The sequence below is a fragment of the Podarcis filfolensis genome (genome assembly GCF_964270895.1).
Source record: "Podarcis filfolensis genome assembly, chromosome: 15".
NCBI lineage: Eukaryota > Metazoa > Chordata > Lepidosauria > Squamata > Lacertidae > Podarcis > Podarcis filfolensis.
Window position 1 is genome coordinate 4710651 of NC_139618.1, and position 26342 is coordinate 4736992.

The 26342-nt window shown below is 45.0% G+C and overlaps 1 protein-coding gene across 1 annotated transcript; it reads left to right on the forward strand.

Moving 5' to 3' along the window:
- Window positions 1-253: 253 nt before the first annotated feature.
- RPS6KB1 (ribosomal protein S6 kinase B1) lies at window positions 254-26086 on the forward strand. Its single transcript, XM_083587826.1, has 15 exons — window positions 254-605; window positions 6541-6590; window positions 7806-7926; window positions 8169-8237; window positions 10085-10232; window positions 10385-10442; window positions 11489-11589; window positions 12783-12873; window positions 14100-14190; window positions 15566-15673; window positions 16577-16639; window positions 17192-17269; window positions 17957-18064; window positions 19129-19241; window positions 19933-26086. Exons 1-15 carry the CDS (start codon window positions 534-536, stop codon window positions 20168-20170), a joined length of 1509 nt encoding a protein of 502 aa, XP_083443952.1. The 5' UTR covers window positions 254-533; the 3' UTR covers window positions 20171-26086.
- The last annotated feature ends 256 nt before the right edge of the window (window positions 26087-26342 follow it).

Sequence of the window (26342 nt, forward strand, 5' to 3'; positions counted from 1 at the left end):
CGCATGCTCGCTACAAAGAAAAAAGAAAAAAAAAATAGCAACGCAACGACGTAGAGAACTGTCGAGTTATATATCTAGCCTGAGAATAGAAGTAAAATTTCTACCACGGCGCGTGCGGGCCTACAGATGGCGCTACGCCGCTTGCGCCGTTTTACGTGTGACGAGTGACGTCGGCGCGCGCGAGAGAGAGAGAGAGAGAGAGAGCAACGGCCCCTTTTGGAAAGCGCCGCCGCGTGCTCTTGGCGCTTGCGCACTGGCTCCGCGGGCCCAGGTGCCCCTGGCCGCCCACCTCCCCGGCGCCGCCCCACGCTTGCGCAGTCCCTCCGGAGGGGAAGAGCCGCGCAGGCGCGCTGAGCGGGCGGGGGAAGGTCTCTGGCTAGCCTGGGCGATGGCGGCCGTCATGGCGGCGCTCGGGGTTGCCGCTGCGGGCCCATGAGGCGGCCCTCCGGCCCTCACCCGCGCGCTCTCGCCACTAGGCAGCGAAGGGCGGCTCCGGCTGTGCCGCCGCCGCCGCCGCTCGCGTTTCCCAGGCCATGGCGGGCGTCTTCGACATCGACCTGGACCAGCCCGAAGAGGCGGCCTCGGACGAGGAGCTGGAGGAGGGGGTGAGGCAGGCCCGGCCCATGTGCCGGGAGGAGGCGCCTCGGGGGAGCCCGGCTCAGGCCTCGGGGGCGAGGCGGCGGAGGCCCCGGTCGGAGGGAGGGAGGCGGGCCGGGCGAGGCCGCCTTCGGGGAAGGACTTGGCCGAGGGTGGGAGGCGGACGGGCGGCTCTTGGGGGCGGCGAGGATGGTTCCGTTATAACTGACTTGCTATTCCTGCATTGTACTAACGGCGTTTGCTGTTACTATTACGGCCTTCCCGCATTGTGCCTTTGGCATGAGCAGTAGGAAGAATAGCGAGAGTAGTAATAAATGCATACAAATCCGTGGTCGTGTTTTTGCATTGGGTTTGACACGTGTTCTGACTATTTTTTAGGTTCCTGCATTGTGCGTTTTATTATGATTATTATTACTACACTTAAGATGATCTAGTAATAATACAATATTAAATTATTGTTTCTGCATTGCGTCCGACACAGATTATTACTATTATTGTTAAATTCAGGATTATGATGATCCAGCGATAATAAATTAATGATTATGTCACAGGTTATTGTCATGATTATTAGGCAGTTACTGAGCTAGGTGAACCAACAGCTTGACTCGGTATAGGACAGCTTCCTATGTTCCTAGTGGCCATTAATACATTTTGTGGTAGCAAAAGGCACTTATTCCCTGTCTTTTTTTTACAGAAAGCGCAGAAGCAGCTTGCATTAAGAACTCAGTAGTGATAAAGGTCCTGTGGCACCTTTCAAAACTTAACTGGTTTATTGCAGCATCCACTTTGGTGGGGCTGGAGCTCACTTTGTCAGGTAATAGTTGCATTTCAATGAATCTGTGTGAGATGTAGTGGGCACAAGTCCATGAAAGCTGATGCTGCAATAAATCTGGTGCAGTTCGATCTTTTCCCCATCTCCTCAGAAGAAAGTCCTTTTGAGGTCAATGGGGTTTACTCTTAGATAGGCTAAAATCCTATAAGCACTTTATGGCACCATCCTAATCATGTCTATTCAGAAGTAAGTTCTGCTGAATTTAATGGGGCTTATTCCCAGGTAGGTGTGGTTAGGATTGCAGCCTTGGTCTTTAAAGTATCACAAGGCTTTCTACTGTTCTTGCTGCAACAACAAATCTTCTCCTGTGGAATTTATTACTAATGCTAACAGTGCTTTAATAAGTGAACTAGTGCACTTATTGTTAACGACCCAGTTAATCTTAATAGATGCTGCTTAGTCATGGGAGTGAGGAAATACGGGTTGGTATTCAACTAAGTTATTCCAAGTAGACTTATTCAAATTAATGAATGTGACTAAGCTAGGGCCATTAATTTCAGTAGGTCTGGTAGTTGACTACCCATTATTTTGCCTTTTGCTTATACAGTTATCATTTTTGTGGAGTGAATTTTCAGAAACTGCTCTATTTTGACTTAATGTATTAAGGGGAGGCAAAAGATAGTATGTGGTGATAAGAACATGCAGATACTGCTATATGTGGGGAAAGGGTTGTCTAGGAAATGAATGTGGCTCTGCCTGATTAGAGCAGCCTTGTAACTTTTGAGGGGCACACTTAATATCCTGTAATAATTTTAGCGCATAAGAGGGATTGTTGAAGACAAGCAGAGCACTGCCTGCCCCTCTTTTATGAGTTAAAAGCAGGTAAGTAAAAACATTTTGCAGGCTAGAAATCAGTGTTCCTTGTGCCTCTTCTTCTTAGCCTGTTTGGTTGTACAGGAAGAAACTTTGTCTCCTGTTCATCCAGTGAGGCAGTGCAGCGGATTGGCAGTGGAGGGATGAAGTTATATATGCTGCCAGCTCACATGGTTTCTATGCTGGAGTAATAGAATGGGGCTTCCTGTGTGTCAACTCAGCAGGCTTGTGACAGAGACCTATGTCCCTTTGCAGTGTTTCTCTGTTAGGCACACAGGAGCTAACATTCTGTCATGCATATCCAGCATAGAAAGGAAGTGGTGAGTGGCAGAAAGCATGTCTTGATCTGTCCATTGCCCATCAGCATACAGTGGTACCTCGGGTTACATACGCTTCAGGTTACATACGCTTCAGGATACAGACTCTGCTAACCCAAAAATAGTACCTCGGGTTAAGAATTTTGCTTCAGGATGAGAACAGAAATCGTGCTCCGGCGGCGCAGCAGCAGCAGGAGGCCCCCATTAGCTAAAGTGGTGCTTCAGGTTAAGAACATTTTCAGGTTAAGAACGGATCTCTGGAACGAATTAAGTACTTAACCCGAGGTACCACTGTACGAATTAAGTACTTAACCCGAGGTACCACTGTACTGGGTTGGTGTGCTGAATGTGCTAAAGGTTGACCTGCTGCTTGTCTACCATAGATACATAGTTGGCTGACAGCAAGAGGGAAGGAGAGCTTTGTCATTCGTCCTCTTGGTTACTATGCTGAATGCATTGGAAGGCACATCACCTCTTGCACGTACAGTATGGAAATGCTTGAGGAGTGACAAAGCACTCTTAAGCTTTCACAGCCTGCTTGGTTTCAGCACTGGGCAGGAAGGAAGCAAAAGTGCTCTGGAAAGGAGGCGGAGTCCAGGTTAACATTCCTAGTTGCCTGTGGTAAGCCAAGTGAGTGGGTTACAAGCAAGGCTGGGCTTGGGGGTCCCCTTGCTCCAACGGGGCTACTGATTTTGTGTTTGATAAATGGGTGCTGAAGCACAAGTGAACACCAAATAATATTCAGGTGTACTCATTCCCTGCAATACACTCTGGATAAGGGCAAAGAATACTTGCTGTGTCCCATTTGGGTTTTAAAAAACTTTTTCTTTTAAATTTTAAACCTTAAAGAACAAAAAAAGTCCCGCTAAAAGTATACAAGTCATTAAAAGAATACAAAGGATTACAAAAGCACAAATCACAAAAAATGCCAGAAATTTCAATCTAATCTCTCCAGAGTCCTCCATGTGTTTGGGGTTAAATGGGTCCAATTTCTCTTAGCAGCACATAGTTGACACATCAGTTTTTCTGCTGGTGCAATTGTCTAAACATGAGTGTGCCAAGAGACAGACTCCCTCCAGAATGCCAGTTTATTAGATTATTCTGTTATTTGCCAAGTCTTGTTTAGAGTGCTTGGGACTGTAGTCTAATGCATACATACATTGGGGATATGTTCCATTGGACGTAGTTCTGCGTAAACGTGCCTAGGATCAGGCTGTGAGTGTTCTAGGCCTGTGGAACGGTGTTGCTGCTAGTTTGCTGGCCGCAAGTAGTTGTCTTAGGACAGTGCATGAGTACTGGCTGTAGTTGAGCACAGCTTCCATGCTAAAGATCCAGCTTCCTTGAAACCTGACAAATATTGCAAGTTCCTAGGGTTAGGAGAAGGCCATAGCTCATTGGCAGATCATTGGCATCTCCAGGTAGGGCTGGAAGAGGGACTCATCTGAAATCCCAAACAGCTGCTATCTATTGATGTAGAGTAGAGCTAGACAGAGCTCTACACTAGACAGAACAGTGGTGTGATCCAGTACAGTGGTACCTCAGGTTAAGAACTTAATTCGTTCTGGAGGTCTGTTCTTAACCTGAAACTGTTCTTATCCTGAGGTACCACTTTAGCTAATGGAGCCTCCTGCCGCCACCGCGCGATTTCTGTTCTCATCCTGAAGCAAAGTTCTTAACCCGAGGTACTATTTCTGGGTTAGCAGAGTCTGTAACCTGAAGCGTCTGTAACCTGAGGTACCACTGTATAAAGTAGCTTCCAGTTTTTCTAGGGTTATTCTGCAGAAGAACTTAACTGCATCAATACAGTGAGGGGTGACCTCATTTAACCTTCTTGTGAAGGTCTGCAAATATTGATGCTCTTTTGTGGTGCTGCAAGCTGGCATCCAAATTGAAGGTAAATGTTCTTCAAAATAAAATGCTTATATAACACATCTTACATAAAGGCATGTATACACACACACACACTGACTAGGCTTTTAATTAGTGTTTTACCTGAAAATAAAGAATATCTGCTGTTACTTGTGCCACTATACACTCAAAATGGTATTTTAAAGCTTTTAAGTAGCGTTCTGATTTTGTGGATCAAAACCCATGTGCTCTGAGGTTGCTTTTGATCCTGCCATTGTTGCATGACAGGTGGTTTTAGGCTCATCAGCCTGTCCCATTTTTGTGTGTGTGTGCGCACACGCTATTGTAGAATCATCTGTTCTGTCTGCGCATTGTGGTATATTTTTTCAAACTTGCCTGGATGAAATAGTCTTTTTATCTACTAGGTCTTCATATACACAACCAGTTTGTTATTATGCCACCAATGCTGTACACAAGTAATTTATTCGTATCTGGAGTGGATACATGACCAATGTTCTACTTACTAACAGTAGTCTTAGGTGCAAATTGTTTTGCAAAACATTGGGCCCAGCAAGGTTTTGCTAGAAACCTGCTTCCTGACCCCTCCCTTTATCCAGGAGTCAATCACCAGTCCACACACACCCTCCCTTAAGTGCTTGGATTCTTGTACTTCTGACATTAGTTGTAACTGCTGATGATAAGGCAGTAGAATGATGCAAAGAAATACAATCGTACCTTGGTTCTCGAACGGAATCTCTTCCAGAAGTCCATTCAACTTCCGAAAACTTTCTAAAACCAATGTGTGTCTTCTGATTGGCTGCAGGAGCTTCCTGCACTCAACTGGAAGCTGTGTCGGACCTTCGGCTTCCAAAAAAAGTTCACAAACTGGAACACTCACTTTTGGGTTTGCGGCTTTTGGGAGCCAAAATGTTCAAATCACAAGGCATTCAAAACCAAGGTACGACTGTATTTTAGTTTTTGAGAGGGCTGGAAACAGTCCTGTTACCCTTGGTGAAGTGGTGGTGATGTCTAGCTTCAGACTCTGTAAATGAATAAAATCAATCCCATGTGAGCTATGCCAAGCATGGATTGTGGTGGTGGTGGGCAAATAATATTAGTAGCTTTTTAAGGCTAACTTTTCCTATGGTCTCTCCTTCATATATGACACAGGTCTAGCTTTCACAAACAGCAGGTTATAAACTTGTTTGGCATATAGAACGTCAGGCTGCAAAGATGCTTCTCCATGCAATTTAAAAGAAAAATAGGCTGCAGTTATAGAAACATAGAATGGTATAGTTGCAAAAGACCCTGAGGGCCATTTAGTCCAACCCCTGCTATGCAGGGATCTCAGCAAAAGCATCCATGACAGATGGCCTTCCAACCTCTGCTTAAAATCCTGTAATGAAGGCCAGTCCATCACCGTCCAAGGGAGTCCGTTCCACCGTTGAACTGCTCTTACCATCAGGAAGCCCTTGGTTTGGGTCCTACCCTCTAGAGCCAGAAAAAACAAGCTTGCTCCATCCTCCATGCAATATTTCTATAAACTCTCCAAGCTGAGCTTCAGGGAGCCGAACAAGTGGAAGTTTTGGGGGGAGGGGGCTGCAGTGGGGAGGAGAGGGCAGTTGCCTGGATAGAGTTCTGTTTGCATAACTCTGGCTCCAACCCATTAAGTCTGCAGCAGCCCTGGTGTCGGGGACCTAGGCGTTGTCTTCATTTTGTATAGTAAAGCAGATCCTGCTTTTCCCCAGTGCAGTAAGTTCTCAGTGGTAAAAACAGTTCTGATCTGTAGTGTCCAGAAAAGACCCATGTTTTAAGATCTAAATTACTGACTGTCGGCACTGTACGAAATTGGGTAGCAGTGTAGTTGGGTAAAGAGTGCTGAGTCCCTGTGCTGTGCTTCGGAGGATTTGGCAGCGCTCCTGTCGAACTCTGTGGATGTTCCACAAAAACCCAGCATAGGAATTACCATACCCTGCTGCTGACTGTGCTTATGTAAGAGCTGAATGCAGTCTTGCAGTGCTGTCAGTCCTAAATCCTGGGTTAATGTTTAAGCAAAAATTCATAGTTCTTTCTAAACAATCACTGTTTACTTTTCTGATTCTCTCTCTCTCCTCCCTGCTTATCTTGTTTTAGGGTCACTTAAGTGAAAGCATGGACCATGGGGGAGTCGTCCCATATGAGCTGTAAGTTTTTAACTGGAAATGGATCCTTGTCAATGGAAGAGTTGGGGAGGAAACAGTCCTGTCCTAAGTCAGTGCTAGAGTCCAGGCGGCAATGCCATCATGTTTAATTAGCTGTTCCTGCCTATGAAATTGCTCCTTGTGCAGGCAGGAGCTCGAGAGTGAACCATGCAATATTCTGAGGGGCCTTGAAACAGCTTTTGGTCTCAGTCTGCCTGTTTCTGTGCCTATATTCGGTTTCAACAGTTATATCTCCCAGCTGGTAACTACCTCTGTGTTCGGATTGCTTGTTGGAAGGAGATCTCCCCCTCCAAGAGACAGAATGAGAAAAAGTGCACGCGCACACACACACACACACACACATTTTCCAAGGAATCTGGTTAGACGTTGAACCCGGTAGTATTAAACTAAACCTTGAAAAAGCAAGTTGGAAAGAGTGTCATTCTGTCAATTTCCTCCTTCAGCTCTATTTACTTTTTAAGAGAGCAAATGTTGCCCACTCTCACTACTTAATGATCAGGGAGACTCAAAGGCTTTGTGGGCACAGGGGAAGACCTTAGGGCTGCCTTGCAGCCACAGACACCACATTGTCAATCCCTGGAGTGGGCTGTAAACCTAAACAGGCCAATATCAATAATTTATTGTCTTAATCCAGCAAGAGCTATTTCAGATGCAAAAAGAGGTTTCCTGTATTGTGTCCTACTTACTGCAATTGCAATGAGGAAACAACCTTTGTGGGCAGGGGCCTGTGGGGGTCTCCCTTCCCTTGTATATGAAGGTATTCTATCCTCTGCAGTTGGCATTGGCCTCTAGTAGTTTGCTTATCTCTCTTTCCCCTTTAAAACTAGTGCTTTCAGAGCACTCTGCTTAGGTCCATGTGTGAATCCTGTTCAAGCATATAAGGAAGTCTGGGTTGATGCACATGTGTTAGAATGGTTTCATTTGCCTGACTTCAGAAACGTTTCATGTTGTTGTTGTTTTTTTAAAAAATACTGTGCTTTGAAAAAATGTGTTTCTTAAATTAAACATTTCAAATTATTTAGAACTCATGTCTGCAGTAATCAGAGTTTGTATTCCAGTTTATATTCTAAATAATACTATCTCCCCCATCCTTTCCTGAGCACCTCACAGGGAGGCTTTTAGTTATACACAGAATAGTTAATGTACTTAGTATTGTTTTAAAGGCTATCCTAATTTTGAAACTTTTTTGTTTGTTAGTGGCATGGAGCATTGTGAAAAATTTGAGATTTCGGAAACTAGTGTGAACAGAGGCCCTGAAAAGATCCGCCCAGAGTGCTTTGAGCTGCTACGTGTCCTTGGAAAAGGTGGCTATGGAAAGGTAAGAAGTATGAGATGTGTGAGCTTGTTGAGAGATGCTATAAATACTGGGGAGGCGGGGAAATAAATATATGCATGTTATCTATAAGATGATCTAAAACAGAAGTTTTCTGGCTGGTTTGAAGTCAAAAGAGTTCTCTCTACCGCTCTCTGGTAGTGGAAGAGTTTCAAACAGCAGCCCTTGCAGTGGCTGCTAACCCTCTTTTAAAAAGGCATCTAATTATTCTCCATTGTTTTGGACAGGTTTTCCAAGTTCGAAAAGTAACGGGAGCCAATACTGGTAAGATATTTGCCATGAAGGTGCTTAAAAAGGTGAGTTGGCTTTTGACATTTAGCTATTAAATAAGAGGGGCTGTCTTGAGGGGAAGAGATCATAGTTCAGCGAAAAGAGCTCATGTCACTGGCAGAGAGTCCTGGTTTTATCCTCTGCCATCTCCAGGTTTTGTTCTGTTTTTCTTTTTTAAAAAACAGACCAGAGAGAAGCTGATGAGACGGAAGAAGAGCCTGGTGGATCAGGCCAGTGGCCCTTCTAGTCCAGCATCCTGTTCTCACTTAATGCCTGTGGGAAACCCACAAGGAGGACCTGACCACAAGAGCACTCTCCCCTCCTGTGGTTTCCAGCAACTGTTATTCACAAGCTTTGCTGCCTCTGAGTGTGGAGGCAGAGCATAGCCATTCTTTCTTAGTCTGAAATTCTGAGACTGGAGAGCCTCCACCGGTCAGAGTAGACAATATCAACAACTAGTCCGAAATGGTGTAAGGCAGCTTCCTATAATCAAAACTGCAGCACCCTCTTCTAGAATAGAAACCAGTAACTAGTGTTCCAGTTCCTGGGAACTGCAGGGGTGTGGGGAGTTCTGTTGTTCTCAGGTCACGCTTGTGGGAACATGGACCACTATGAGAATAGGATGTTGGCCATGTCCTGATCCAGCAGGCTCTTCTTATGTTCCTATTTGTTAATGCCAAGGTTGGCAACATGGTGCGTCTGGGTATCTATCTATCTATCTATCTATCTATCTATCTATCTACCTATCTATCTACCTATCTACCTACCTATCTACCTATCTATCTATCTATCTATCTATCTATCTATCTATTTTTGCTGGCCTACAATTCCCATCATTCCTGACTATTGGCCATTGGTGGTGGTTGTAGTCCAAAATGTCTCGAGGCCACCACATTGGCTACCACTTGTTTTATGAATTGGAATTGACTGTTTCTTTAATGACTCTGAAATTCTTTATAGGTTTGCGCATAAACTTTTGGACCTCTGTTTTGTTTTGAGAGCAAGTTATGCAAGGGGAGGTCTGTTAGATATATTTTGCAAGCCAGTATTCTTCTTTATGGCTTATCGCAGTATATTAGCATAGCATACTTTGCAGAGCCCTTTGACTTACATTTTTTAAAAGGTTGTCGAGTGCATATTGGTCTGTTGAAACCTAAATTACTCTGGACATGATCCAGCTGAGGCATACCACTTAGTCCCATTTATTTGAGGTAGAAGAGATTCAGATGCACTTTTAACTGTGTGAGGAATCATTGATCTCATCACAACATGTTTCCTGTAACAATGAATGCAAAGTCCAGCTAAATGAGAGAACAATTGGAAGAGCAAGAAGAGGTGTCCAGTGTGTTGTCAAGTACCAGTGAGAAGACGCTAGCACTTTTTATTAAGAGCTGATGTTGACTTGCTGGTGGCAACCCTTGGCCCAGAAGTTTACTCTCTTCGCTCAGCTCAAGCGTTATACCTGAGCCAAGACTCCTGATGACACACTTGCATTTATTTGTATAAGTCTACAGTTTACTGTTAACCCCATGTAAACAAGAACTGGAAACCCACTTCAAACCATGATTTGAAGGCACATTTGTTAGTGCTTATGGTAGCTTGCTTGATTGGTTTGAATATAGTGGGAAACTTTGGCTTGTGGTAAAGCAGGGATTGAATCAAAGCCAGGGGGCAGGGGCAGAGTGTGTGCCCAAGGCATGCTCTCCCCTCTTCAAACCATGGTTTGAGAGTTATGTGTGAATAAGTCCTTCATATTCCATCAACATTTGCTGATGCCAGCAATCGGTGGCTGTGTATTGTGGGATTGCTGACAGTTGGTTTCTGGTGTAGTCTTTAGAACATTGTCTTTACTGTTGAAGTCTCTGTTCTCTAGGCAATGATTGTGCGAAATGCAAAAGATACAGCTCACACGAAAGCAGAGCGGAACATCTTGGAGGAAGTCAAGCATTCGTTCATTGTAGACTTGATTTATGCCTTTCAGACTGGTGGAAAACTCTACCTCATCCTTGAGTATCTTAGTGGTAAGGATGCAACTGATGGTCAGAATGTGAATTCTGGTGTTATAGCCAGCCAGCAGTGTGGGGTGGAAGCTGTTTCACATACCGTATATAGCAGAAAGATGACTTACTGTTTCTTACCTTTCTCTCTCCACCCGATGCCCATTTCATTGCAGGAGGAGAACTGTTCATGCAGTTGGAGAGAGAGGGGATATTTATGGAAGACACAGCTTGGTAAGACAAACAAGTTCCAATTTCCAAGCCTCAACAACCAGGCAGCTTCCTGTGTTCCTACGTAAGGAAGTTTCTGGGAAAGTGTTAACCTTTGCAGAGTTGAATAATTGTTGCCCATTTTGAACAAACTGGCAAGTTTATGAACCTATGTTCCTGTGGAAAATACCCAGATTTAACAAAACAGTACATGGATCCCCTGTTTGAAACTGTGGAATAGTAAGCACCGTATTTTTTGCTCTATAAGATGCACCAGACCATAAGACGCACCTAGTTTTTGGAGGAGGAAAACAAGAAAAGAAAATATTCTGAATCCCAGAACAGCAAGAGGGATCGCTGCGCAGCGAAAGCAACGATCCCTCTTGCTGTTCTGGCTTCTAGGATAGCTGTGCAGCCTGCGTTCGCTCCATAAGAAGCACACACATTTCCCCTTACTTTTTAGGATGGGAAAGGTGTGTCTTATAGAGCAAAAAATACGGTATTTTCTGTGTACACTCTGGGATGCTGGGAGAATCCGCCAGAATGCACTTGTTTTGGCCAGGAGGGAAGTGAAGTAAAGAGATTCAATTCTTCAGCTTAGTAGCTTGAGTACTCACCCTCCAGCTCCTGAGGAGCAGAACAAACTTAACGCTGGCAGTGAAATTGCAGGCTTATCTCAAAACTATGGTTTGGTGTGACGTCTGAATTGAAAAACCATTGTTTGTCACATCTGACAAGGCAGAACTGGAAATGGTGTTTGAATCGAGTGTGCAGGCCGTGGTTTGTACTGAGTGTGGTTTGGTGTGATGTCTGAATTGACAAACCATATGGCTGTTGCTCCCCCTCTGAATGCTGTCCCACCTAGGGCCTCGGGTGGGAAGTGGATGGAGAAATAAACCATTTAGGTATCTTGGCTAGCCTGATCTTGATTGGTTCACATTCTAAAATTATGATTAGTGCAAACCACAGTTTGGTGCAGTATCTTAATATTGAGCCACAGAATTGTTGTACTCAGATATGACGCGTTTTGCTATTGGCATTTATTTGTTAATGAAATTCTTGCATTTCAGCTTCTACTTGGCTGAAATTTCAATGGCTTTGGGGCACCTGCATCAGAAGGGGATCATCTATCGAGATCTAAAGCCAGAAAACATCATGCTCAACCACCAAGGTTAGTGGTACGACAGTGAGCTCGTGTGTTGGCACGTGCCATAGCTTTATAGTTCTGAAAGAAGGGTGGGAAACCCTCAGGCCCAGTGGCCAAACGCTGGTCTCTCTGCCTGGCCTTTGGGATTCTCCCCCATCACACACCTTTCCCAGCCACATCCCTCCCTGGCCCTCCTCTGCAGCCTCACTGAGTGTTTTTGGCAGGCTGGGGTGTGTCCTTGAACTTTTATAATGCCTCTTGGTTGCCTGAATCAAGGGTAGAGAGGGGTCACAATTGGTGCTCTGCCCACTTTTGCCTACCAAAGGCATGTGACCCTCAAAGGTTGCCGCTTTTCCCCATCAGCCCTAGCTAGGCTGGCAGTTGCGGTCCAAAATCATCTGAAGGGTGGCAGGTTGGTGAGGGATGATTTAAAGCATTTCTCTCCAGCCAGAAAAAGCTTGCATCTCTGCGCTAAGACCGTTCCTGCCTCCAGGCTTCAAATCTAAAAAAAAAAAAACGCAGAAGAGAAATGGAAAAGGGATTGGGTGTCTTTGACGCGCTTCTCTTGTTTGAGCTGTCCCTCCCTGCCCCATTTTCTCAGGCTGAATCCAGCCATTTGTGAAGTCTGTTTTGTTTATTTAGAACATGTTACCCTGCTGCTCAGCCAGAAAGGCTCCCAGAGTGGCTTAATGCTTCCCCTATGTTCTCCTGAGGCAGTCAGAAATCTAGATTATCAGGGCGAAAAAAGGGCACTGCTCCTCATGCCACCCTGAAGATACTGCATGGTTATATATGTTATTTCAATCTTTTGAAAGCAAGCTGCATGCCACCAAGCATATGAAGTCTCCAGAGTAATACCCTGTTAAGTCTTTCTCTGAGAAAGTCTGTTGATTTCAGTGGACTTAACATTTCTTAGTCCCTTGATTTCAGTGAGCCCCTTCTGAGTTACGACTAACATTGGATCTCAACCTGTGGGGCATATGGGGTGGAGCTTGTGTGTTTTTCCTGTTGGGAATCGATAGAGTTCCTAAGGTTACAGCTTTTTAATTGACTTACTTTATCTGCCTTGAGGGGCTTTTGCTGAAAAACAGTTTCTAAATTAAGTACTGTATGTTAAAATTTAAAAATGCCCAAGCTGGGGTTTTGGTCTCAGGTACGACTTGTTAGAATGACATGTTGGTGTTCCTTCCCCACTTTTCTTTACTGTTTCCTTTTAGGTCATGTTAAGCTGACAGATTTTGGACTGTGTAAAGAATCCATTCATGATGGAACTGTCACGCATACATTCTGTGGAACAATAGAATACATGTGAGCCCGCATGATGAAACAGAAAAGTATTTCTCTGGTCTGGGGGTAATGGCTAAATTTTACCTTTTAAAAACTTAGCTCAAAATATGATGGGCTTTTCTTGGGTGAGGGGCAAGGGGCTAGGCTGTCTATAGAGCTCAGGACTACTTCCATAAATATTTCAGACACTGTATGTAGAGAAGTCTCCCTGACACCATAGTAGAGCAATGCCTCCAGCCTGCCGTCCCCATCATCCCTGACCAGTCCATTTTCTTGGTGTGGCTGATGGGACCTGGAGTCCACTAGTATGCAGAGGGACACAGGTTCCCCACCACAGCCAAAGGGCTTTATCTAAACCGTGTATATTTGAAAGAAGCTAGGTTTTATACGTAACTTTGTAAATCAGACTAAAACTTCTTACTGAGTTTGCCCTTAAAACTCGTTTCTAGCTTAGCCACCTGCATATTCTTTAGTAAAATTATGCTGCTTTGGCGGTGTGGTAACTTGCAGCTGAGCTCAGATCATTGACAGTTGCTTGTTAGGAATCATGAATTTTGGAATCTGGAATCGCTGGGGATGCATGTACCATTGTAAGGTTGTATCATTGTAAGGTTGAACCATTATGCTTTTCATGCCTAGTGGAGCAAAAGATGGCTGATAAACATTTTATGACCCACAAAACAAAGCTCCGTATATTTTAGAAACTTCCCTTGATCTGATTTTGTGATATGAGGTACGTACATCCCACTATACTACACAGCCATGCTGTAACAGCTATCTTTTAAATTATGGAGCACAAAGCATGTAGCAGCTATGTGCTGATCCACATGTCATGAAATTCATCTATCTGCTACACGCTTACGATGATATGGTGACTCCAAATCCCTAGATTCAAGCCAAGTACCTGGTTTTCATTTACTCGGAAGTCAGTTGCAGGTTATTTTAGCAACGGGTCAGTTCTATATTGTGGGAGAGGCTTGTAGTAAATGTGGATCCATACCCAGCAGTGAAAAAGAACTTTCTTGTCTGGTTGCCTGGAGACTGTTTTTACTCACCGCAGGTGAGTGGCTATTTACAAGCCTTTCTGGATAGGGTTTGGGGGGGCAGGGGTGTGTAAGAATTGTACAGCAATACAACTTAAGCCGTATACGGGGCATCTTTGCATCTTCATTATGTTTCTTTGAGGGCAGGCTAGTGCTATCTGCCTGTTCAAAACTTTTTTGCTTTGATTTTTCTTGTCTTTCTAGGGCTCCTGAAATCTTGATGCGGAGTGGGCACAACCGTGCTGTGGACTGGTGGAGTTTGGGGGCATTAATGTATGACATGCTGACTGGAGCAGTAGGTGCACATTTATAAACTGCATGCATTTTTTTCATTTCATAGAGCAGGGTTTTCCAAACCTCTTGAGTTCACTAGCCTCTCTTGATGAGCTTATAAGCAGCATTTATCGATCACCATTGCTAAGAATCAGAAAATGTAAAGAAAAAAAAAGTAAAGCAAATGAAAACAATGATACCATCTCTAATGAGATGGATGGGCTTTTAAGTGTTCATAGAATTGTAGAATTGTAAAACTGGAAGGGATCCCAAGGATCATCTAGTCCAATGCAGGAATCGCAGTGTTGCATGGTGGAATCATCGTATTAAATACAGAGGTTCTTCACTCACTGGCAATGCTTTTATGTCTGAAACCCCCACTGAGCAAAGATGCTGTCACATCTTTGCAGGATGGAATGATGGGTCAATTTACCCTTGGACTTGGAGGCAAGCAGGCCCATTGCTCACTTGTGTATGTCATAAAAGTGATGGAAGTGGCAAGAGGAAAAGGGAAGGCCGTATAGCTCAATGACTGAACATTGCAGAGGGTGCCAGGTTCAATCCCCAGTGGCATCTCCAGGAAGGGCTGGGAGAGGCTGCCTTCCTGAAACCCAGGAGTGCCGCTGCTGCCAAGTCAGCTAGATGGACTAGGGGCTGGCCAGCTTCCTTATGGGCTGTATCCAACCCTAATCATACTCAGAATAGACCCGCTGACATTAGCAAACATTAATTAGGTCCATTAATTCAGTGAGGCTGCTCTGAGTAGACTTACTTGGATATGGCCTTGTGTTCCTATGATAATCTTTTTATTCGCTGGGAGGGGGTTGGACTGTAGATCTTTCGCTTTTACGGCCTTATAAAAATTCTAGAGCTAGCTTTAATGGTGAGGTTAGATCTTTAGTGGTTATTCGCTTGCGCACTTCTTCATGCCCTCCTTACTGAATACATCAGCCCTGTGTGTGTTGTCTGCTCATCCCAGCCATTTTATTAAATAGCATATGCGACGTCATCACTCCTGGTTCTCCCCTGCCCCAGTTCCCCTTCATTGGCTGCTTCAACTTGAGTGTCATGTAAATGGTCCACCCAGAGCTACCATTGAGCCTTGAGTTGCCCACATTAAAAACCAAACCAAACCCAGTGCTCGTCCCATTGTTTTTGCGGCCCAGGAATTGGGACTGGTTCTCTTGCTGTACTTCCAAAGCTTTAGGCTTTTTTCAGAATAGCATTGTGTGGAAATTGCTTTAATTAGGAATGTGTGTGTTTGCTTTTCAAGATAAAAACACGTTAAAGCAGGAGTATCTATTTTTATATGGAATTGCATAATTGTGGTGCATAGTTCCTTATGGACTCCTCTCTCTCTTTTCTACCTCCTCTCCTCTGTCTCCCACATTCCATAGCCCCCATTCACTGGGGAGAATCGAAAGAAAACCATTGACAAGATTCTCAAGTGTAAACTCAACTTGCCTCCCTACCTCACGCAAGAAGCCAGAGATCTGCTTAAAAAGGTGGGGATCTTAACAAGGAAATTGGGGCTTTTTATCTTAAAACGAGTCACAGACCGGTGCTTCCCCAATTAAATGACTTTGGGTTGCATCCAACTAAAACCTTACTTAAGTAGACCCATTGCAGTTAATGGCCCTAACTTAGTCATGTACTTGTGAGTACAGAGGGCCTGCCACTTCCGCGAGGATTTGGTTCTGAGGGTCTGCGTGCAAAGCCAGGAACCCCTGGAACCACACCCTGCAAGGCAGAGGGCTGCTTACCTGCATCTGGGAACATTGCAGGAGGGCCATGGGCAACCTTCCCAGACCCTGATAAGCAAAGCACTAAGAAGAAGCACTTTCTTTACTGGCTTCTGGGATGCTCCCAGAACCCTCACACCTTATCAGGAAGGAAGGCGTCACCATACCTGCTGCGCCTCCTTCCCAAAGCTAGGCACCTTGGTTACCTGGCCATGTGAGGGTTCTGGGACGCTGTCAGAGCCCTCCCACTCCCTCCTCAAAGCCCTGTAAGTGAGGTGGGGGTAAATAACTGGAGAGTGGAAAGCAGTGAGTTTCCTTGGCTTTCCGTTTATCTGCTTATTTTACTCCCACCCACGTACGGTTGCAATCATGTAAGTAAAGCGAACCCAAGTTTTGGTTTTACTGTATGGCTAACCCTGGATGCTGCTCGTTGCATTTAAGTCACAAGTCCTTTAAAAGAAAGGGTAGCTGAAGGAAATGCTTGCAGTCTATTTTCTTAGGAAGTAGGTACTTCAGTAAGGAGCTGGAATGCTGCAGGTGAGTTTGCTCCGTAGATGATCCGATGTTCTGCCTTTGGCATCTTTAGTTCCAGCAGTCTGCTTCAGTATGCAACCCAGGCTTTCAGGGTCCCTCACTTTTTCTTAAACATATTTCCCCTTTCCTAAGCTGCTAAAGAGAAATGCTGCCTCACGTCTAGGAGCTGGTCCTGGAGATGCTGGAGAAGTTCAGGTAATTTTTGCTTAATGCTTTTGCTCAACTGGAACACAAGGCTAGACTTTCTCCTGGGTTCTTTTATTCTTTTTTTTAAGGACATCTGTGTTGTGATCTGGAGCATGTTCCATAGAGACAGTGTTTGTATACTATTTGAAAGAAACGGTGGGCATCTCTTACTTTTTAAATTACAATCCAACTTGTTTTGAACTGGTTTGCCATCCTGGCTTCCTTCAAGGAGTTTGGGAAACTAGTGGTTTAGGGCTATGTGTGAGAGGGGGAGAGGGAGAAAATGCTGGCTGCCTCTCAGAGCAATTCTAGGGTCAGTGGGATTTATAACAGCTAAAGAGAGCCCTGTTATTTCATTACCAGTTGTAAGCACGACTTGAATCCAAACTGAGGAAAGAAACGAACATGGCTTTCCTCCTTGCCTGTATTCATTCTCATCACCTTCAGCACACCAGACAAGTTGTCCCCTTTTAGGTTTGTGTATAGCTTAGGAAGCTTCCACTTTGAGATCTTTTTCTCTTCCGGGTTGGATTCTGACTGTTGTCTAATAATGGTCCTTAGGCTCATCCTTTCTTCAGACACATCAACTGGGAAGAGCTATTGGCTCGGAAGGTGGAACCCCCATTTAAACCGTTATTGGTATGTATTGGTAATGCTTCCTTTGGTGCTGGATAATATTTCACATATAAACTTAGTATTTGCTTTGTGGTTTGTGGATCCCAAAGTGCCCAGGCTTTCCCCCTAAATAATTATTCAGAGGCACACCCCATTTCTCCTCTAAGTATTTATACCTAGCTCTTCATTAAATATTTCAAGAGCAGGGAATGGTGACATAAAAATAAAATGAAAAATGCACGGGGGGGAAAGATAGTGTACAAAAAATACAGACTCAGTAAAAGCAAGTCTAATAAATAACAAACAAATTCAACAGCTCCATCACTAATCAAAGCAAAGGTAAGCTGTAGTGAGCACAACAATTATAATTTCCATTTAAACCAAATTCCTGGGTAAAGAAAACAGGACACATGACAACTGAAACAACCAAATGGTCTAGCAGCAATTCCCACTCCATATCTCCCCTGGGGCTGCTCACTCCAGACCTTTGGAGACACTGAAGTAGTGACCCCAAAGGGGTGAAAAGAGTGCTGTCAATGGACTGCCCCAAAAGGGGTGGCCTCTTCAAATAGTGATTTGCCATCAGGGAGTTTTCCTGCAGTTTCTTTTATCTGCCATTCTGACGATTTCAGTTCTTACCTGCTATTAAAGGTGTTTTGCTTGATAATCTGTTGACCTTCATCCATATATATATATATATATTTTGCAAAGCAATCCGAAGAGGATGTGAGCCAGTTTGATGCAAAATTTACCCGTCAGACTCCTGTTGATAGCCCCGACGACTCGACTCTCAGTGAAAGTGCCAACCAGGTCTTTGTGGTAAGTAGGAGTGGGGCTAAGTACTGGATTGTTGAAAACCAGCAGAATCCTGGTCTTCAGGCTACAGGGAATGTCAGAAGGCCTATTGAGGGGTGCAGACATTCTGGAAGAGAAGACGCTCTCTGCCACTGCCAAGCCTCCTTTCTGAAGCTTGGGTACGCTCTGCATCTCCCTTGACTACTTAGTAGGCTCAGTTTCCAAATATCCATTGCTCCTTGTACCTTATTCTGGTCTGCAGCTGGTTTTATGTAGTGGCATAGGCCAGGGATTAGGAGCCTGTGGATGGTATTGGACTCCTTCCATCATTCTTGACCATTGGCCATGTTGGCTGCAGGAGCTGATGGGAGTTGAAATTAATACAGGGATTTGGGCAACAGCTGTCTGAGAGCTTCTGGAAGTACACATAGGCACAATGGAGCAAATGTGGAGTTTATAGCCAGGGCTGCTGCAATAAACAGCTGTGCAAGCCTTTGGGAGGCAGAGACGTGAGAGGGCACCAGAGGAGGGAGGGAGGGAAGGAAAGAGGGACAGAGGCCAGTTTTGCCTGTGGCACCCCTGACCACCCTCCAAGGCACCCCTGGGGGCCATGGCACACTGGTTGAAAACCACTGCTCTGACCAAAGGCAGTTTTGATGTTCATTCATGTTCCTGTTAACAACCCACATATTGGCTCTATCTAGATGGCTAGGTCCTGCCAACCTAGCAGTTTGAAAGCATGTCAAAGTGCAAGTAGATAAATAGGTACCGCTCCGGCAGGAAGATAAACGGTGTTTCCTTGCGCTGCTCTGGTTCACCAGAAGCGGCTTAGTCCTGCTGGCCACATGACCCGGAAGCTGTACGCCAGCTCCCTCGGCCAGTAAAGCAAGATGAGCGCCGCGACCCCAGAGTCGGCCACGACTGAACCTAATGGTCAGGGGTCCCTTTACCTTTACCTTTAGATGGCTAGGATTTTTTGTGGGGGAGGGTACTGGTTCTTTCAAGTTCTGCTCCTGTCATAACACAGAACATTCATTCAAATTCTTTGGGTGGGGTGGACTTGGCAACAATTATTTCCCACCATCTAGGGTTTCACATACGTGGCTCCATCTGTACTTGAAAGTGTGAAGGAGAAGTTTTCCTTTGAACCAAAAATCCGATCACCTCGCAGATTCATTGGCAGCCCACGGACACCAGTCAGGTATTTCACTTTCTCTTCCCCCATCCCTAGTTTTGGTGAGTAGCAGCAAGAGGGTCATTGAGGTGTTGAGGGTCTGGGCCTTTCCAGGGTGGTGAGAGAGAATATAAATGGTTAATTTTACCATTTATAGTGCTCTGTCTCACTAGGGAGGCGGCATAGCTCAGTGGTAGAGCATTTGTTTTGCATGCAGAAGGTCAAGACTTCAGTTTTCGATGCCTCCATGTAAGGGTGGAAAAGGTTCCCTGCCTGGAAACCAGGAGAGCTGCTGCCAAACAGCTAAAATGGTGCCCTCTAGATGTTGCTGACTGCATTTCTCTCTGACAATTGGCTGTGCGGCTCATGGCTGTCTTCTGCTGCCACTGTCAGAGGCCTCTGAATGCCCGTTGCTGAGAATAGCAAGTGTGGTGGGTGCTGTTGCATTCTGGTTCTCCTTGCTGGCTTCCCAGGGGCACCTGGCTCTGAGAACAGGATGCTTTCTTGGCCTTTATCCTGACCCAGCAGGGTTCTCGCATGCTCAGAAATCCCTTAAGTTTCCTGGATGTTGCTGTGGAGTTCCAAAGTCAGAAACAGTAGCCCAATTAAACCTGTTAAATCAGGTGCTTCTGCTAAGAATAGTGCAACAGCTAGCATGTTTCTGTGTGCTTCATCTGCTAAACTTCTTTCAACGAACGTTTCTTCTCTCTCTTTCAAGCCCTATCAAGTTCTCTCCTGGGGACTACTGGGGGCGAGGTACTTCCTCTGGCGTGGGAAACTCTCAGGCGCCCGTGGAGTACCCAATGCAGACGGGTGGGATAGAGCAAATGGACGTGTCGGTCTGTGGGGAGGCCTCAGCTCCACTCCCTATCCGGCAGCCAAACACCGGGCCCTACAAGAAACAAGCCTTCCCTATGATCTCCAAGCGGCCAGAGCACTTGCGCATGAATCTATGATGAAATCAGCGGCAATCATTTCCCAAAACTTGCTTCTGGGTAGCAGCAACCGAACGCGAAGGATGAACCTCCTGCTCCTCCTCCTGTGAGGGGCGTCCCCTCTCATCACGCTGTAAACGAGGGCTCCTGCGGCTTCTTTCTCAGCGACAGTATCAAAGTCGGCCATCGCACGGAATGAACTGGGAAAGAAGAGGGCAAAAAATACCGTGGATCCTTCTCTCCTCCTCCTCGCCCCCTTTTGCCTCTCCTCCGAATCAATGGTGCATTAAGAGAGGACTTGAGCAAAATAGTATTGTGTGACTCTTAAAGCACAGCTGTGCAGCGTGTCCTGTGGGCACGTGCCATTCTTTCAGCTCTCTTATCAAGGATTTTTCAGGTCGATAGCTTCAGGCCGGACAGTATTGAGGGTAGGGTGTGGCTTCTGCGCCACACAGTCTGAAGGGTTAGCCTGGGTCACTGAGCCAAACGTGTGCAGAGTGTCACCTCTCGGGCTTGACCTCCCTCCCCGCCCCCAAGGATTTGTTTGCCTGTAGGCGTATTTCAGGTGGCTTCCTGCGGTTGTGTGAAATTGGGGATCCGAAGCAAACTCCAACCCTTGGTCGTTCCATCTGCAAAAAAACAAACTTTTTTTTAAAAGTATAAATATATATATATATATTTTTCAAATAGAGTCCCTCCCCCACTTTTTTTCCCAAGATGGTTCATTATGGAAAGTATCCCGGACTTTGAATTATATTCAGAATTATTGGTTAGATGGAGCTGAAGTCGGAGGGGGAAGAAGGCTTAAGAATTTGTTTGCTCTCCTAGTGAAATAATGGAACTGGTTTGGGTTTTTTTTATATATAAAAAAGATGAAATTGAAATCACTGTTGTTATTGGAATGGGGTGGGTGAGAGAGTTCACCCTGCCTTGTCTTATTTAAAATGCCTCTTTCTACAGGATCAGATCAGGTGCCCCCCCCCCTTGCGTAAAACCCTAGCGGGCATGGGGGGGCGTGACCTCCAACTCAGCCCCTCCGTTTGCATTGGGTTGTCTCCAGTGCTAAGCCTACTCTAGAGTAGATTCATTGACATTAAAGGGCGTGACAGACTTGGGTCTCTTCGTTTCAGTGGTTCTGCTCTTAGCTGAATTTAGTTTGGTACAACCCATACAGATCCATGCAAGTGTGGAGGGGGGGTCTCTCCCTGCTAGTACAGAGAGCTCCGCACATCCATCAAAGTTGTCACCCACCCACCCCCTTCTTTGCCGTGGGTTTATAGTACTGTCCTCCATCATTCTAAGCAGGAACCTGCTGGCTAAAGTTTCACCTCTATAATTTGTTTTAAGAGATACCAGGAATATGTTAAGATCGTTTAAGCCATCAAAAAAAGAGAAAAGTAAAGGGTGTTAGAAAGGAATACAACCACAGTATCTTTTTATTTTTTTATTTTTTTACAATTTACATTTATGCTGGTCTTGCAGCTTAAGTGGTAATGCTTTGGAGAGATGGTTTTCTGCCATCTTTGCTCCATTTCTCATTTCCATTATGAATTACAAAAAAAACCTTGTTTTTTTTCCTTTGTGCTGAGGCGATCTATCTACTGATTGTATTGAAGAAAACCACACACAGACACAAAGCAAAACACAACAAGTATTATTAAGATGGCCTTCAACGAATGTCTTCCAGAGAACTTTTGCAACTTAATTTTAGGAAACGTTCAAAAGGTTTACTATTTATGTTTTCTGCGATTGTTGTTGAAAAAATAAAATCTGTACAAAAGTGACTTTACAGGTACAAAGAATTAAATAAAGGTATCTTCACCTTAACTTAATACTTCCTGCCTTAAATAAAACATTTCCATGTACGTAGCTGGCGAAAGGGGGTGAATAATGGTCTGCAGAGCTTTACGCTAGTGTAGAGATTGGGTGGGTATGCGTGAGTAGGTGTGTGGATTTTGTGTAATGGTGCGGTTTCTAACTTTCTGTGCAAATTCTGCCATTGTAGGAAATAGATCTCTCTTTTTTGCTTTATTTTGATTCTTCTCTTGAGCCATAGGATCCAAGCCATAACTCTTCCAAAAAAGAAAAATAACTGAATCCGGTCAGAGGATCCCCCTTTTGCAGTACAGTATAGCATGGAGCGAAACAATGGCTGCTCCTAAACCCTAGTGGATTAGATCCTGCTTTGGATCTCCACCATCTGTGGATTCCACACACCCTGCCAGCTTACAGCCCCTGCTCTCTCTCCCCGGTGCTATTCCAGAGGGTCCTTCGATGGTTTCACAGGGTGCAGGCTACATGTGGCTGCAATGGGAACAGCGGGAGAAGTCTGTGTGTGGGTGCTGCCTGCAGTTGTCTGGCTTCAAGCCGTCACCAGTGGTGGGGCCTTGGTGGCCCTCTGGACATTGCTCCCATGAGCCCCTACAGCCAACATGGCAGTGGTCAGGAATGTTGGGGGCTGTAGTCCCTCTTCTTTGGAGCAGCAAAATTCAAGTAGTAGAGTAGTATTGAACAGTGGTTTAAAAACCCCTACTCATTTCATTGGGACTTTGGGGGGGGGAGAGTCGGACAAATGAAGTCTTGAGGGGCGTAGCATCCTCCCAGGGCCCAGAGTCACTCCATTCCACTAAATGTTCACATCTTTGAAGCATGGAGGTGGGGAGATGGAATTGCTCTGGGTTGAGCCCTCTGCCCTTCCACTCGTGGACACTCTTTTAACTCCATGTCTTGCGGAAATACAGGTATTAACTTCAAAGCAGAGTTGAGCCCGGCTTAAGGTTAGACGCCATTTTTCTGTGGCGGATGCAGGTTGCCCAGGAAACGCGTGATTCTAGCAACGCCATGCTGCCGGAAGTGCGAGAGCTTCGTTTATGTAATCTTCGTATCGGGGAAACTAATTGCACGTTTGAGAGCGGCAGCGGGGAGGGTCCTATGTGGTGCCTGCGTCACAGGTAACTGGTGGAAGGTGGGAAGTGCTTGGCTTTTTGTCAAGATGTTCTCTACCTGCATAAACGTCTCAACCAGGTCTTGGGCACGACTTGGCAGTTCCTGGGTGCTTTTGCTGGCTTTGAAGAGCTATTAGGGCTGACCTGTTTTTCCACATTGTGGTTTTGCAAGGGAAATCCGGCTAAGGCAGGGGGTGGTGGCCCTCTAGCTGTTTTTGGATTCCCAACTTCCATCAGCCAAAGCCAGCGTGGCCAGTCAGGGATGATGGGAGTCGGAGTCTCGAATCTGAAGGGCCAGAGTTGCCCCACTTCTGCGTCAAGGCAACTTCCGTGACTCTATAGACAACCGAATGTTTATCGCTTCTCTAGTACCAGTGAAGCTGACTTTGCCGTTCACTCACGTTTTATGTATTGGAGGCAGTATAGTTGTGGATGATGACTTGTGCTTTGTGAAAGCCAGAAATCAGTTGTGCTAGAATCCCGTGTGCCATTGCCTCAGGGTATGTCCTGTTGAACTCATTGGACTTACTTCTGAGTAGTAGGAGTGTTCTGTTAGGCACAATTCCCTGGGGTGTGACAGATTATGTTGAGTAGCCAAACATGGTTCCACCCAGATGTTGTGTACCACAGCTTCCCCTTTGGCCATTCTGGCTTAAGGCTGATGGAAATTTAGCCCTCCAACATCTGGAAACCATGACGTTGGCAGGCCCCACGGAAATGGCCAGGAGTCATACGAGAGCCGAATTTAGAATGAGCCCCATTTGGTAGGAGGTTAGCCCTACCTCTTCTCTAAAATGAGAGATCTCTGGTGATCTTGTGTGTGGTCCTGCTCTGGGTAAATATAACCATCAGGTTGGCTAATAGGGTCAGCAGAAGGTGGCAAAAGTGTTTTGAATCTGTTTTTCAGTTTAATCATTTCACTTAGGTCGACTCCTTTAAACTGTGTTCATCATCTTTGAACTGTGAAACTCTTGAATCTTGACTTGGGACAGCAAGCACACACTATGCAATATGGGGTTATCCTGTATTTATTTGTATAAATAGATATCCAAACCTTGATTTCTCTCTCTCTCTCTGTCTCTCTCTTTGTATATAGCTGTTATAGTATCAATATTATATTAGTCACAAGACTTTGAAAAGGAGTGGGATTCTTACTCCTGTATGACTTCAGAAAGAATGCTAGTGTGTGAAATGCCGTGACTGTCAGAGAACTTAAGTGCTTTCTTTTTTAAAAAAAAGTCTTAAAAGTTTTCATTGAGGTATAGGAATTAAGATTTATTTTGTACAAGATGTGCTTTTTTAATTATAATCTTGGGATTTTGCTATAATTTGATTTTTATAGATTTTTGTACCATTATATTATTAAAAAAAATGGGATTAATACCTGCTGAGGCTAACCACATATTTAAGCATTAAACTTGAACCATGTATTATTTCCACTAGAGATCCATGATAGTGAAATGTAAGCAGTGCTCGTTGTATTCCACTGTTCACTTTGAGGAACAGAGAAGTGAATAGGTCAGCTGGCCGGAGAGCCCTCCCATCCCAAGAGATCTATGGGTGGGTGTGTTAAAATCTCAACTGTTGCCATTCCCTGTTGAGTACGTGGTGCATTTGAATTTTTGCAACCCATGGGAATTTGGGGTGAGATTAGAACAGCATTTGAGTGTTTGACTCTCATTACAACCCCTGTGCTCTAACCTAGTTGATGGAAGGACCTCTTTTCGAGAGCCTGTGTGGGCAACCTTTAGCTCTCCAGGTGTTGCTGGACTACATCTCCCATCGGCCTTAGCAAACACAGCCAAAGGCCAAGCATGATGCAACTTGTGGCGCAGCAACATCTGGAGGGCCAACAGTTGCCCATACCGGGTCTAGAGTGTTGTGTCCGGTGGAGTCACCCTTTCCCGTTTCCTGCTCCTGTTCTTGTTTATGAAAGTGAAGGTTCCCAGAATTGCCAAGAAATAGTAGCTAGTTGGTATCTGTATGCCGTTTAATGGGCAACAGGGTTTGCATTTTCCTAATTGCATAAGGCCCACATTGATAACACTCAGCCAGCCAAAGTGGGCTTGTGTGGCTTATCACCTTCCCCCCCCCCCAATCACGTAGATGGTCTGGGTGCTATGCACCGTCGGCCCAATTTTATGTGTAGTTCCCATTATCACGGAAGGGAAGTGTGTTAAGATTCCTTGCCCAGGTTTATGCATGAACTGGTTCCTCTTTTCTTACTGTTTTGGGAGTCTTAAGACAGGGTTGGCGACACTTGTGGCTCTCCACATGCTGGCTGAGATTGCTGGGAGACCAGCAGCCTTTGGAGCGCCACTGCCTCCCCACTCTTGGGTATGTATATCGGAAGAGGAAAGGTGGTCTGAACCTGGAAGGGAAAAAGAAAACCCCAGCTGCCATATTATTACCTTGTCCTCTCTGGCAAGAGGATGCTAATCAACCCACCAAACATTGCTGAGCCACACGCATCTGCTCAGCAAACTCTTCTGAGCCCTACTGATATGAATCAAATCTGGGCGGCAGCAATGCTAGAGTGATCCCTGGTCTCTTCTCAAAGACAGCTTAGTATATTTGATGGTGTGAGCAGCTGTCCCTAAGCTCTTGGAAGAGGAGCAATGGGGATCTAGGTTTCATCACCTCTGGTGTCTCGAACTGTGCAGGCATCTTCAGAAATTAACATGTTTACATCATGGTGTCTATGAGCCTTTGGGGAAGGGAAGGAAGCGGGAGAAAGCTGCATAAGGGCTTCAAGGTTTGGTGGTTTTGAATTTTCATCTGTATGCTTTAAGGAAGTGTTCATTCTGCTAGACATTAGCTGGCTTTGTAAACCATCTGTTAAGAATCAGATTCTACAGCTGCCTTACTAAGAATGGTATGAGGGGTCGAAACTCCCTCCCTGCATTTCATTCTGTATTATTTACTGTAATAATATATACTTTATTTCAAAACAAATGGATGTAAATAGCAATTAAATGCAACTTTGAATGAATGTATGAATATTGATTATTTATTTATTGTGCACCCTCTTTGAGAATCTCGGCTTGCAGTTCCTGTTGCTACGAAGTTTGCAGATCAAGGGGCAGTTGATGGGCTTTTCAAACCAAATGTAGACTTAATTTGGAGTTTGGTTTTTTAAAAGAAACAACATACACACCGCTTCTACAGCATAACTTCACTATACAGTGAAATGACTGCTCAATGACACAGAAGTCAGTCACAACTCTTCAATCAACAGGGATAGTCAT